The sequence below is a fragment of the Fulmarus glacialis genome, unplaced genomic scaffold (assembly GCF_000690835.1).
Source record: "Fulmarus glacialis isolate BGI_N327 unplaced genomic scaffold, ASM69083v1 scaffold9724, whole genome shotgun sequence".
In the NCBI taxonomy this organism is placed as follows: domain Eukaryota; kingdom Metazoa; phylum Chordata; class Aves; order Procellariiformes; family Procellariidae; genus Fulmarus; species Fulmarus glacialis.
Window position 1 is genome coordinate 20,311 of NW_009209979.1, and position 15,394 is coordinate 35,704.

At 42.1% G+C, this 15,394-nt stretch overlaps 1 protein-coding gene across 1 annotated transcript in view; it reads left to right on the plus strand.

Annotated features, from left to right (window-relative positions):
- The first annotated feature begins 2,116 nt into the window (after positions 1–2,116).
- Positions 2,117–15,394, plus strand: part of LOC104076229 (disco-interacting protein 2 homolog C) — a 96,614-nt gene continuing 83,336 nt past the window's right edge. Inside the window, exons 1-2 of the mRNA XM_009577022.1 lie at positions 2,117–2,222; positions 11,799–11,909. Coding sequence (XP_009575317.1) covers positions 2,117–2,222; positions 11,799–11,909 — 217 coding nt within the window. The remainder of the gene's footprint in view (positions 2,223–11,798; positions 11,910–15,394) is intronic.

The following is a 15,394-nucleotide window of genomic DNA, read 5'->3' on the forward strand; positions in this document are numbered from 1 at the left end:
TATTTGCCCAAAAGGTGTAAAAAAGTCTTCAAACTAAGTTTAATAATGTATTGCTTCTTTGAAATGATTTCGTCTATATATATCTAAGAACTCTTCAGAGTTCTTTCGCTCTTCTGAGACACTGAATCATGAAGTTAAATATGTAGTTGTAGGTATTCGTGTAGGCCTCCATTTTGTGTCAGCCTCACAGGAGCGTGCCCCACAGGCTCATGGCATCTCACTCTCCTTATGGACACTCCACCTGGGCTTGGCTGTCCTCTGAGCCCTGTTTTTATTGCACACCTGGGAATTAGTTTCCTCCTTCTTTTACAAAATCCTGCCTTTATGGTGGAGTTGATGGTTTTCTATTTAAACTACTCATGTGTGGAGGCACTGCCTTGTTCTCTGATCTTCAGGTGTATATATATTAGCTAGGTCCGTAGCAGAAATGGTATTTTGTGCCTTTGGATTTCACTTGGTCTGCTCCACTGGTGGGAACTCCACAAAAGAGATTAGTGTTACACACACTCTGTTTTCTGACGTGATACAGCCTGATTTGAGGGTGTCTGTGACATTTCCTAACCATTGGGAGCCATTAGAGAATGAAACAAATGAAATCAACAGAATTACAATATCAGAGGTGCAGTTATTAAATTTCTGGGTATTTACTTGTCCGAACAGACTGTCAGACATGCAATAGTCTTCACAGTATGTTCTCATGAGACCTACTTAGGTTTACTGAGTTATGGGGAGACTGTTGCCTCACAGTAATCCTCAACACAGTGGTGTGGTTGGTACCAGTATTTGTTTATACAGTTAGTTGTACCTTTTTTTTTTTCACACAAGAAAATAACAGCTTTTTCTCCAGAAAGCTCATAGTCTTCTAGTCAAACTGTATCCTTGGCTGAAACTGCTGGGGATTCATCATGCATGTAATGATGAAAGAAAGAAGGTGGAGAACGTTCTGAGGTTTATCTTTCAAGGTCTCTGTTGTGATATTAAAGTTTTTCAGTGTAAGGAGAAGCACAGAGATCTCTGTAAGCCAGTCCTATAGTGGGGTCCATTCAATAATTTGAAGATGTCATGACTGAAGATGTAGCTGATTTAGTGCTGTTTTAAAGGTGGGAAGAAGTGGAGTGAATGTTTTCTGCTCTACCACTTCCCAGAAAATCCTGCACTGGGGATGTGGGGTATGGGTGAGTGGAGGAAGATGATAATAGGATGAAGAGGAAAAGTATTGAAATATTTTCCACTGTTTTCTTGTCCATACATCAAGCTCAATCGTTTAGCTGATGGCTAAATGAATTATTTTATTATAGTGGAAGACACTGCTTCTACTGTATTAAAGTGTTTCCCTCCAGAAACTGATATTATTTGTGCTTGGGTCTTTGCTGTCTTTGTACTTTTTGTTTGTTTTGTTGTGTTACCTTTTGGACAAAACTTGAAACAGTGCAATTTGATACACTCCTTCTAAGACTTTACTCATCTGAATGGCTTGAGGTCCCTGCTCACTAGGAAGGGGGAGATAAATCCTTTCCAAGAAGAAATAGGATAACAAAACAGATGCTGCCTTTTGAAAGCCTCTGTTAATATCTGAACAATCACATACATGGCTGAATAGTCATTTGTTTCTTCATTGTAATCTGTTTTGATGGGGAACTGCAAGAATTTATAAGCTTTGGTGGTCTTGGATCTTGCTATTAAAACGGAATAGATGTTTTAGAGATACTTTAAAACAGTATGGAAATGGACATGGCTCTTTCGCTGGGATTGGAGGCATGGGGAAGGGCAGGGATTTGCGTTCTGTGACTGCGTTCAACAAACTAAAGGAAATCCAAAGGCAGTTCCCCTCTGTCGGGACATCCAGTCCTCTCGCTGCACCTTTGCTAACATTACTAACGCCCATGTTGGCAGAGTGGAACATTGGCCCGCGTTGGCTCCGTGAGTGTCCTGTGGTGTCTGTGCGTGCGTGTGCGTGTGTGCTCTACTGCATGGGGGCAGCAGCTCCATTCGTTGCTGTAACAAATGTAAAAAAACTAAACATGAATTAATTAGTTTTTTTCAACTTGTTACAGCAGCGAATGGAGCTGCCGCGGTACGGTGTAGACTGCAACACAGTGAAGGAGCTGCCAGAAGAATGCTCCGCACTGCCAACATTGGTGTCTGTGACATCCGGGAAGCGGCCGCTAGAGAGAGAGCAGCCAGCACGGCAGGAAACCGGCCACTCTTTTATTTTCGTTTTGGTGAGCACAATGAATGTATCTTTTTCCAGTCCGTATCTGTCTGTAACTGTGCCTCATCTGGAAGCCTCTGGTAGACATCTGCATCAATAAGATAGACTAGGAACTGCCAGTGACAAGGCAGGACAACCAAAGGACAACATCTGGAAGGCAGTTACTGACTTCTGTCTGCCTAAGAGTGAAGTGACGGGAAAGGAAAAGGAATACTCCTTCTTAGTAACATTTGAACATGTTGACTCTCTAGCTTCCGTACCATGGATACTTTGGAGGAGATTTCATACAATAAGCTGGTGAAACACAGGAAAGCATGTGTTTCTAATTCCCTTTTTGGCACCGTCTTTTTACAGAGCTCTGGACAGGTCCAAGCCCACCAGAATCCGGAGGAAGCTGTAAAAATCTAAACACCCCTATTCTGTGCTATTTTCAAATAGAGTTCTCTGCCTGAGCTCCACTCACATCTGAACCATTCAGAAGCAGACTGAGTTTTAGGTACAGGCATCAGGCTGGTAGGGCAGACTGGAGGCAGAACATTCTGCAGGGCTACGTGGCTGCAGCGTGGACAGGCAAGGCATGACCCCAGCCATGCCTGCGCGGCTGTGCCCTTCAGCAGATGATACCCGTCCTGTCTTCTGGGGGTGACCTGTGGCAGTCAGTCTGCTCCTACTTCCTGGGTTTGTAGCAAGGCTGGGTTTGTAGAGGATTCGCAAGACACCAGATTGTCTCTTACGAACCATGTGGGCACATGGAGGACATCACATTCTTGCCTGTGTGCTTGTCCATGCTCCTGCAAGGCGGTCCAGACACAGTGTAAAAGATGGCTAAAGGGAAAATAGGTTTTGCAGTTCTGTCAGGACAAGACATACCTGCAAAAAGATTATCTCTTTAAGGCACTCTTCCCTGCTCATTTTCAAACCAATTTGCCCGAACACTAAAGAGGAGATCCATATCGGATTCTGACTGTGGTGTTTGTATTTCTCCTCTTACGTGGGGCTGATCTAAGTCAGGTGCCCTCAGTCTGACATGATTGACTTCCTCTGCCCAAGATTTTTGCAAAATGGGAATGATTAAATTTAAATTGCAATTTCAGATTTAGCAGAATTAATGATATCAAAACATGTAAGTGCTAAATCTAGGCAGCAGAAGGGTTGACTATATACATATATAAATACACACATATATATCTCGGTATATACCAGAGGTCTTTTCGTTGTGCTCATTGGGATACTGTCATTTTAGAAAGGGAGAGCTGTTACTTTTCAGGAATGGCTATAATCCTAATCTGAAAGGGGAAGCTGGGCAGTCACGTGGTTGATACTGTACCAGGTGATGTGGGAGTTCACTCTTAGGCTCCCTATTTTTGACAGGACAATCCCAGAGAGTATATTGTCACATATATGGCAAACGTGCAGTGAGTCTGACACATGAGGGACGTGCTGGATCCGCTGCACATCTGCAAGTTGACTCCACAGTGCATGCACAATAGGTCTGACACATCCAGATGCTGCACAGACTGCACATATGCAAAGGACATTTGTACTGTTCCAGCCGGGCTGTCGAACATCCAGAAATCCGGAACGGATATGCTGCATTTGGCAGTGTTAATGGGAGAAGGGATAGGGGGAGCCCTCTTTTTTTTTCCCATTAAATCCCCACCTGCTTTAACTTAGGGAGACAAAAGTGCAGCTTTGTTTCCTCAACACGCTTTCTCAGGATGTCAGTTTGTAGCTGGAGATGTTCTGTGCTGCAGAGTAGTTTTTCTTTTCTTAGCGTGCCCGTATGTCAGACATCTAAAAATAATAGTGAATCTGGACCTTTGTATCTGCACATATATCCCAATCTCTCTTGTGCTGTGACCTTTCTCTCACTGCCTCTGTAAAGGAGCCCTGACAGCCAAGAGCTGAAAAATAACCATTTAAACAGGCATTTACTTCAGAGTATCTTTCTGAAGATTATTTTGATTGGATCAGTCAGTTCTGGGTAAGATAACATGTGGACAACTGCGTGCACGCTATTAGGAGAAACCCTCCCTAGAAGAAAAATAACTAAATTACCTGCATCCCCCCATAAGCTGTGTTTTTGCCCAGTTTGCTTCTAGTCTTTTGCCAGGAAATTTGATTATTCATTCATGCGTGCACACTATTAGGAGAAACCCTCCCTAGAAGAAGAATAACTAAATTACCTGCATCCCCCATAAGCTGTGTTTTTGCCCAGTTTGCTTCTAGTCTTTTGCCAGGAAATTTGATTATTCATTCACAGAACAGAGACGATGTTGTTATCAATTAAGCTTTTCTTCTAACAGCTTAGACATGGGTGGTTCATTCTCTCTTAATCAAGTGCTGTGTCTACACTAGATTATTTTCTGTAATTTCCCATCATTGGTACCACCAGTGTAGCTCTATTTGTAGTGTAACCATGTAGACCAGTCACCAGTGCTTTATTTATTATGGCTGATAAACCTGTGAGATGCGGTGTTTAAAAGGCACCTGCTGCTCCTTTCACAGGCCTAGAGACAGATCACTGCCTCTCCCGCTGCTGGAGCCCCAAAAGCACCAGCACGGGGAGATTTCAAGCTATGCAATGCAGAGAAGGTAATACATTCGCACAGAAGACCCCTTTATCTAATGAAGAAAGAATTTTTTGTAGAATTACAGGAACCAATTTCCGTAGCCTCTGTTATTAACATGACACATATTTATATATATCTGTAATGTGTGCATACATTTGCAGACTTTTCTGTGTGTATGCATGCATACATTTGCTTTCAGCTATGCCTACTGCTAGCCCTTTGGGCACTCAAAGTAAACTTGGCAATTACAATTTCATTTTCTCTTCCACAGACATTATTTGGATTGCAACGTTATTTGGATTGCAAAGATTGCAAGGAAATGTTTAAACAAAGCTTGATTCTGGAATTGAAAAAAAAAGCTTGGTTCTGGAATTGAATACACCATCATGTATTCACTTTATTAATAATAACGAGTATTCCTATCACATCTGCCTTCCTAATTCTTAAAGATCTTATCAAGGGGTAACCATGATGGGGCATTTCAAAGCATATACGTGTGTTGAGAACATGGATCTCATTGAAAGGCATATGCATTGCACAACCCATGGATACATTTCTGAAAACAATGTGACAGATCTTTCACAGATGAGAAACTATGGCATAGATGAATGCTTAGTAAGTCTTGTTTTTAAACAAGAGTTTTGGTTTGAATTGGTGGATGCCTTGCAGAGCCTAGTTTGGTTAAAAAGGAAGGTTCTGAAAGCATCTGAGAACTACCCCTTGATGCCATCACTGAAAGCGTGATGGTTACTGCTTCACTTTTGCCATGATGACTGAGAGCCCAGTTATCATTTTATGCATTTTTTGTTTTATGATGACACCTCAGTTTCCTATCCTGCAGTAAGACCTGATGATATTAAACCTTGTTCAAACACAGAGCAAAAAATACCTTCCTTCAAAGACTTTACACCTTAATAGTAAGGCCAAAAAATGGGTGTAAGGGAAGAAATGAGTACGTGATGACATCAGTTAGTAATGTGGGTAGTGGTTTCAGCACTCAGCATGATGGTTTTTTGGGGCAGGATATTTTTAGTACACATCAGAGTCAGGGTGTTTTTCAAAGAATTTGAAGAATTTCAGTTGATGTTCACGGAGACCATCTGTGAAACATAAAAGCATAGGAGGAAACATGAAGATGTTTGTCTAAAAATCTGACAAACGGGTGAGAAAAGATGGCTCAAGAGGCGACCAATAGTGCTGGAGCAGAGGAGATGGAGCCAGCGGAGGCATGTGAAGAGCTGGGTGCTGCTGTTAAAATCAGAAACTGCTGGAATTCGCAATACTGCCCGAATTCGTCTGCAGCAAATTTCTGAAAGATGGATGTTAAACTGCTGGCAGTGTAAGTTGACCAGCACATGGTGTTTGCTATGTGGATAGGTAGCCTTTTTCTACGTACTCTCCTAAAAGAATCTTCAAATGGTACGCTGAAGCTGTGGGACTATCTAGAGAAATATGGAAATCAAACATTGCGTGAGTTGGAGCTGTAATGTGATGTCCACCATCTCTGAAATAATGGGGAGAAAAAAGAAGCCCACGATAGCCATGCTAAGCTTGAATTGAAAGCTAAAGCTTGCAAGGAAATGCTGGAACGCAATATCGAGATTGTAATAAGGAAAGAAGATCAATTTGAAGTATGTGCATTGTTTGAAATCAGAACCAAGTGCAGGAATGAGTGTGAAAGCTCACCTCTGAAGGAGAGATCGTTGATTAAACATATCTGATCAGAAATTCCATTTTCTCCATATTTATCTAGCAAAAAGTGGCTCCACTTTCCTGAGTGTCTTTAGTTGGGAGTATCGCATTTTACATCTCCTTTGGCCTATCCGGTGAATTCATTACTTAGATGTACATTTGATGGGAAGAGTGAAATGCCATGCTAAGTAACAAGTTCCATGGGGATGGTGTGACATTTAACCTGTTTACAAAATATACGGTGTGTTCATCACCTGTCTTTGCTTTTAAAGCTGAGCCACCAGCCATTGTGTAGAAGCTCAGGAAATACTTTGAACTGAATGTAAATACTGTTTCTTAAAACTGTACTGCAAACACTGTTTGCCTTCCTTCCCACTAGCCCTGGAGTTGCTGGGTTTATCCTACAGCTCTTTCTCCTGGGGTCACATGCTGTAAGTTAGTTTTAGAACAATAAATGTAGCCTGTATCTAAGAATGCCTTCTATTTCTTGTCAATGAGACATTTCAGCTTTTAAATATTTAGATTCAAAAATTTGACACAGACATAGGAATAAGCGATACATCAAAGCAACTTGTCAGCTGTCATTAAGGAAACAATTGTCCTCTGTTGGAGAGGGCAATGCAGCACATAGCACTGCAATTTAGCTACAAAATGAGGTAATAAATAAGGGAGGAACAAAGAGGTGAAGGCAAAAAAAAAGGAAGGAAGGAGGTGAAGCCTGCTTCCAGCTGACAGTTTTGTGCCTTCAATGCACTTAAAAATAAAACTATCCAGCTTGCAGTGGTATTGCTTAAATAGCTTTTCTGAGGCTCTTGCATTTTTAGCTAAATACAGTCAAGGCAGGATCCAGCTTGCAGATTAGAATTTGTAGATTGATATATCTGCATTAAGTTGTCTGCCTATGAACCTGGTATTTAAGCTCCCATTCTTATGTGAAAAGACACAGTTAATTCAGTTGATGAAATCCGGAGAGCTTTTCAGATTATTCCAAAGCAGATACCTCCACTGACCACCTGCGTAGCTCTCAAGGCTTCACTGAGCTCATGGAGTTGCCTGAAGATGGGTGTCTAATACTGTTCAGGATTTCCTGCGGTATCAGAGACATCTGCACAGAGCAAGCGCATGTGAATCAGGGCTTAGAGGGGACGCAGTCAAGCCAGGTATCATAGTCCACAAAAGCTGAAAAGACATTGGACACCTCTGTTTAGACTCCTGAGTCCTGGCCTAGGTCTCTGTTTTTCATAATGCGAGTTTATCTTAAGCACCGTCTTGTAGACACCTAAGTATAGGTGTCTTAATCTGCAAGCTGAATCCCACATTAGCAGCATTAGATAAACAAACTAATGCTTGTATTAAGAACGTGGCTGTTTGCTCCAGTGTACCTGGTAATGCTTATGTGTAATAAAGCACTGATTTCTCAGCCTTTTATATAAAATAACTGTGTTCCAGGCATATATGTTTTGCTAAAATTCTTCATGACTTACAACAAGTCAGTCATTAGTGCTAATTATGCTGACCTGTTAAAAGCCCTGCTTTAGCCGCAAGACTGGGGTGGACTGTGGCGTTACTAAGAATGATACCACTTTGACAGTGATTGTGATTGTGTCTGCGCACAGGGCACTGGCGTGACACTGTCCTTTCTTTTATGAAAACCATTCATTGCTCTGCTGCCTCCTTAAATTTAGGAATCGATGCAAGTATGAGTTCTCAAAGCCCATTACGCCACCGCTTCCACCGATTCACAAATGCATCTGGGCGAAGCTGCACTTTTAACAAGCATTAGCATGTAACTCATGGACCCTGTGTGTTGGCTGTGAAGCTATCAATTTTTGGGGTTTAGTTATGTTCAGAAGTAGAAGTGAAAAGAAAAAGATGCTTGTTACTGGAGTATATTGCTAGAGCCTTCATGGAGGTGAACAATTCTGCTAACACTGCTTCGCTATTTATGGCAACACTTCACTGATTTCGTGGTCTTCATTATTCTGTATGGCTTTTACTCCTACCCATCGCTCAGGAATGGCAGTGTGTAGGTTCTCGCTATTGTGTACTTTGTCTCACACCATCCTTGGTGCTGTGCGAGGGAGCGGGTGCACGGGAAGAGAAGGTGTAAGTCCAGGCAGTGCCGGCTAATTCCTGCTCCAGCCCCTTCAGTAAGGAACCATCATCAGGTTTCTTACTGTCTCTCCAAAGTGGGGTGATGTTTTGTGTTTTCTCACGTTAAAGGAACTCAGTACGAAGAGAGCTCTCCCCGCAGATGGCTGATGGAGAGCTTCTCCTCTCTATTTTAGTGCAGAATTAACTTCCTCACGTAAATCAGTGCTATCGGCAAGCCAAGTTCACATGTCCTGCTCTGTAGGGTAGAGGTCCTGCTCTACTGGGTAGAGGTTTATTCGCTGTTTTTATATTTTTGGGAAAGTGGGAAGTAAAGCCATCAAATGATCCCCAGACCTCGGAAAAGCGGAAGGTATTTTGATATTCTCAGTTTGCTATGGCCTTACTCATGTAGGATGCTGGGGCTGTCTCTTTCCTAACTGTAAGAAGAAACTCCACATTACCCATTGTGTCAGAACAGACTTACTTAAAAGAACAAACACACATATACGAAGTAGGAGGGAGGTAAACTAGTTGAAGTGCCTCAATTTTAAGGTTAGATCAGAGATTTCTGTATCTGTAGTAAGAACAAGTAGTAGTATAATCTCCATAGTGAACCGGTGGCGGGAAGAGCCCTCTGCAGTCTCAGGGAGTGCAGTGGGCAGCAGTGCTGCCTGGCCAGTTGGGTGTCCTGCTGTCTTCTGCATCGTCAGGGTCAGTGTTTGAGGTTGCCTTATATGCACTGTCTTTTTTACACCTTGAAAAAGAGCTTTGTGCACTGCCCACAGCTACAGAAGTAGAGAATGAGACACCTGAGGTCTCTCATAGCCAAATGACCAGGAGAAGGAAACCATGGGCTTGAATGCATTTTGTCCAGCAGCTTTCAGGTCTACCTGAAAGGTCTCCCTCCTACAGCAGCTGTGCACCTCTTTGTAACTGATGCTTTTGCTCCCAATTTAATTTCCCCTCAGTGTTTCAAAAGCCTATTGCATGTGGTTTCGTTGTTGGAAGGATGCATTTAATCCCCTTTTCCATTACATTGTACTTCAGTAGCAACACCTAAATTATTTTTGTTTGATCTTCTCTGCACACCGTTGCCCTACAGAAGTCATTTGCCATGGGAAGTTATGGCACTGCTTTCTTCACAAAACCTCTGTGACACAGCAGCAATTTTAGGTGCATGGTTTTTGGGTGTGGTTTTTCAGGATTTTTGTAAATATATGTGATTTCCAGAAATTATCTCATTCCTGATAGTATGGATAGGGACTGAGATGAATAATGGTGGTTAACATCTCTGAAACATAATTTTTTGAAAATTTCCAATCAAAATTAATTTTATTGTTAACTTTATATTGCTGGTTCTCAGGGTGACCCAATAAAGAAAGAAAAACTCTAAATATACAAATGAGATGAAAATATTTCTTCTGATTATTTCAATGATTCAAAAGTTAGGTTCACCCGCCTTAAAGAATATAAAGGCTTGAGGGCAAGTGAAATTACACAGTACTATAGTGTGGAGAAAGAACATATAAATGAAGACATTTTATTTGATTTAAGAGTATCAATTATTAATCACAATCTGAGTAGAAGAAAATTTATGGATTCACTCTGTCTTTTATGCACTTACGGTATTTTACTCCAAGTATGTTTTTTAGCCAACCAGCCACTTCTCCACAAAATCAAAGCAGGCTTGACATTGCTGATATTCCAAAGATTTAAGAAAGAATCTGTATTTTAAGTTCAGGGTTTTTTCACAAAGAAATAAGTGTACAATGCCAACTTTTTTTAAAAGATGCTTTTTAAAGAGTCCATTGAAACGTAATTGAGACTGATTGAAGTCAACATAGCATTTTCGGTTGGTCTGTATTCTACATAAAAATTCTTGTTTCCACAAAAGTAAACTCTTATCCCTCTCTAATAAGCAGGCATTGAATAGTTCAGAAATAGTAGTAGAGAGTTTTTACATTGTGTTTTAGTCAAAAAATATGAGCATATTTCCTAGCATTGTTTTGTTGAATCCAATTTCAATTTAGTAGTCATCAATTTGAATACTTAATTATTAATCATTTAATTAAGTAATTTTAACAGATCTTTCTTACTGTCAACCCTAAGTGCAAGAGGCCAGTTTTACTTCTGTCCCAACAGTTACACATAGTGTGTAACTACTTTTTAAAGGCAAAAAATAATAGGAAAAAATTAATTTCATTTCTTTAGGTACTCCTGGTTTTTTGCCCCTGTGCATCACAGTGCCTAACCGTCTGTGCTTTATTAGTTCTAAGCTGAATGCATCTCTTACTGGGCCTGGCTGCTCAAGTTCTTCTCTGGAAGAGAACAGGGTGGCATATTATGCCACTATTACAGGTGCAGGTTTGCTTTCTTTTCTTATTGTTTGTCTGAATTTTCCTGCTTAAGTAATTCACTTCAGTCTTCTCTGGAAGTTGTGAAGGAACATTAGTTTCTAGAAGTTTTTATATACAATGCTGCTCTTCTACCACTACTGCCATTGAAGGAGCCTTCAAGAAAATACATGTTTTTTTTAAAAAGCAAATTCGCTATGGGAAAGGGATGAATACAAGGTTTGAATCTTAAATACTGGAGACGGCATACTGAGACGGCTGAGTTATTTTTATTGTTTTGCTGGAACAGATTACTATTTTCAGCCTGGTTTGGTGCAGTTATTGTTTACTTTCTGGTCCTTGGTAGCTGAAAATGCCTGTAGATATTAATATAGTTCCCTTCCCACAGGGTATCTAAGTTCCATAAGTTAGTATTGTGTTGTCACCAGCCAATATCATTCAACCGCATGAGGTTTTAGATATTACACACCGGCTAAGTCTTCTTAGGAACTGTTTTTAACCAATTTGCATGAAATCTTCAAGATCCGTTGCAATGGTGTCCGCATTTTATTAGCATGTTAAAATATTTCCTGAATATTACTTTATGAAAGGTCACCTGTTTGGGAAAAAAAACCACCACCAAGCTTACTGTCTGTATGCTCTTCTTATGTAGTTTATGATCCTAGAAAGAGGTTGTCTTAGAGAGAACCAGGAAAATAACCTTACCAGAAAAGCTGACCAGAGGCAAGTACTGTGTAACCAATTGACATGACATGGTTTAGCCGCTGAATGTTCATTTTATACTTCTAGTGTAGGCTGATCTCCTCCTCACTATTAACTTCTGGAATTCAATCAGAATGAGCTTGCTTGTTTTTTTTTTTTTAATTAATGCAGGAGTGGACCAGGCATTACCACAAGAACGTCGAACTCCTGTTACTCCATCCTCTTCCTCTCGATACCACCGTCGCAGGTCCTCAGGGTCACGGGATGAGCGCTATAGATCGGGTAAGTATAACTGAAGACCACAGAACTGGAATGAAAATTTGAAATGGCTGGTTCTGTTCTTTGCTTTTTTAAAAAGAATTTTGTTGTAAACTCATGTAGTAGCTATACATGGGAAATATTCGTTGTACAAATAGAGACACTATCCAAGCATGCAGGGGTGGAGTTGCAAAGCCAAAGTACGTCTGGAATTGCATCTGGCAACAAACGTGAAGGGCAACAAGAAGGGCTTCTACAGGCACCTTGGCAGCAAAAGCAAGACTAGCGAAAATGTAAGCCTACTGCTGAATGGGGCAGGGGACTGGGTGACAAAGGGCATGGAAAAGGCCAAGATACTTAATGTCTTCTTTGCCTTGGTCTTTACTGGTGATACTTGCCTTCAGGAATCCAAGGCCCCTGAGACCAGTGGGAAAATCTTGAGCAATGAAAACCTACCCTCCATGAAGGAGAATCAGGACAGGGAACATGTGAACAAACTGAACATGTACAAGTCCATGGGACATGATGGGATGCATCATTGGCTGACATCATTGTGAGGCCACTCTCAATTCTTTGAAAGGTAGTGGCAATCAGGGGAGGTTTCTGAGGACTGGAAGAAAGCAAGATTCATTCCTGTCTTCAAGAATGGCAAGAAGTAGGATCTGGGAAACTACAGGCCAGTCAGCCGCACCTCGATCCCTGAGAAAGTGGTGGAGCAAATAATCCTGGAAACTGTTTTTAAATATATGAAGGACAAGGAGGTAATTTGGAGTAGTCAGCATGGATTTATGAAGTCCCCTTATTACGTTGGTCAATCCATGCTTAACCAACCTAATAGCCTTCTACAATGAGATAACTGCCTTGGAGGTTGAGGGAAGAGCAGTGAACATTGTATGCCTTGACTTTAGTAAGGCTTTTGACAGTGTCTCTCATAACATCCTCATTGACGAACTGGTGAGGTATGGATTAGATAAGTGGGCAGTGAAGTGGCCTGAAAATTGACTGAAGTGTTGAGCTCAGAGGGTTATAATCAGCAGCACAAAGTCCAGCTGGACACCAGTCTCTAGTGGTGTACTCTAAGAGTAAATGTTGGCTCCGGTACTGCTTAATAGCTTAATGCTTAATAGTGACCTTGCTGGTGAAACAGAGTGCGCCCTTCACAAATTTGCAGATACCAAATTGGGAGGAGTGATTGATACACCACATGGACGTGCTGCCATGAGGGGTCTGGAGAGGCTGGAGGAGTGGGCAGAAAGGAATCTAGTGAAGTTTGACAAAGGGAAACGCAAAGTCCTGCGCCTGGGAAGGAATAACCCCATGCACTCGGGCAGGCTGGGGGCCCACTGGCTGGAAAACAGCTTGGCAGCAAGGTCCTGGTGGTCAACAAGGTAAACATGAGCCAACAAGGTGCTCTTATGGCAAAGAAGGCCATCAGCCTCCTGGGCTGCACTAGGAGGAATGCTGCCAGCAGGTCGAGGGAGGTGATCCTTCCCCTCTGCTCAGCACTGGTGAGGCACATCTGGAGTTCTGGGTCCGGTACAAGAGAGAGATGGATGTACTGGAATGAGTCCAACAAACGACCACAAAAATTATTAAGGAACGGAGCCTCTGACATGTGAGGAGAGGCTGAGAGAGCTGGGGTTCTGCAGCCTGGAAAAGAGAAGGCTCAGGGGGATCTTATCCATGTGTGTAAGTACCTGATGGGGGAAGTAAAGAAGATGGAACCAGACTCTTCTCAGTGGTGCTCAGTGACAGGACAAGAAACAGTAGGCACAAACTGAAATATGAGAAATTCCATTTAATCATAAGAAAAAACTTTTTTACTCTAAGAGTGGTTAAGCACTGGCACAGGTTGCCCAGGGAGGTTGTGGTGTCTCCATCTTTGGAGCTATTCAAAACCCCACTGGACATGGCCCCAGGCAATCTGCTGTGGGTGACCCTGCTTTGAGCAGGGAGTTGGACTGGATGATTTCCAAAAGTTCCTGCTTTCCAAAAGTTCCTTCTGACCGCCACCAGTCTGTGGTTCTGTGGCACAGCTGGATTTTTTTGTACTGATTCTAGTTTGGTGAATACCATAAAAATATTTAATTTGAAGTATAGCAAGTTGGGAACATCATTATGCCCTAAATAGAAGCACTGATAAAGAGAAGATAAAATTAATTTCAGAGCTGAACAAAAGGGTAAAATCTCATTTCCAAATGAATGGGATCCAAGTCTCTTCACGATGCTGCTCCAGATACAACACAAAGTGAAGGAAATGATTGGTTTATAACTGAAGAAAAAGTGAGCTCTGAAACTTCTTTACTCTTACCTTTGAAGGCGTAAACTGCATGTACTACACCTTAACTGGATGAAGGGTAGGTGTGCTTAGCTGTTGTTTGAACTGCTACAGGCACTGCTGCCATGTAAGCGCCCTTCTCAGCTGACAGCCAGAGGCCAGGGGCTGGTTTGTCTGCTGCTGCCTCTCTGCAGCTGCAGAATGAGGGAGCTGTAGGCAGCAGCACCCATCGACCATTGTGGCAGAGAGACCCTTGCGAGGTGAGAGTCAGGAGCCAGGGATGAATGGTTGTGGAGAGCGCGGAGGAGCCAACTGTGGAAGTTCTGGATTATGTCTGAGAGATGCATCTTGCTGGACAGAGTCAGGCGCATTGTGCTGACACAATGGAAAATTACAGAGAACTCCTTATTAAACCTTTTGTAACATATCTCTGGTTCATTCCGCTAGTCAAAGAGCTTGCCAGTCCCATTTAAAGGAAAATGGAACGATAAATGTTGGCAGAGAAAGTTCATGTACGTCCAGACCATTCTGATAAATTTGAAAAATTCCCCTCTCCCCTCAGAAACCTTGGGTTCACACTGTAGATGCCAGTTCTTCGTTGAATAATGATTGTGGGATCTGCAAAATAATTCCTTGGTATATAAGCTCTTAGAAACTTCTCCCACATTACACTAAAAATCGTCTGATTTCTACCCAGTGTTTTCAAACAGGTAAAAATTCTATTCTTGAAATTGTCTAGTTTGTGGGAATGCAACCCATGGTCAAACCTCCAAGCTGTGACTGTCCAGAGCAATTCTGTTAAAAACGTGTATTTGACTGTGTGTTGAAAGTCGTCTGCTTGAGCTATGCTTGCCATTTGTAAACTAAGATGTTGAGTCAGTTTGGGGACGGGCGAAAGGAGACATCGTGCACATCTTCCCTCTGTGCCTCTCTTGACACGCCAGGGGTGCTCTCAGGTGGTGTTGCTGCTTCTTGGTTTCAGTCGCTGCCTGCTGCCTTAGAAGGAAGGCGTTTGTTCAGTGAAATGGTACATAAGGTCCTGCCTTAGGAATGGGGCGAAGTGTTGTAATGATGTACGTAAATAATAAAGACACAAACTGTCTTGCTGTATTGGGTTTGCATGGCAAGGTTTTGGTAGTGGAGGGGCTACAGGGGTGGCTTCTGTGAGAAGCTGCTAGAAGCTTCCCCCATGTCCGATAGAGCCAATGCCAGCCGGCTCCAAGACAGACCC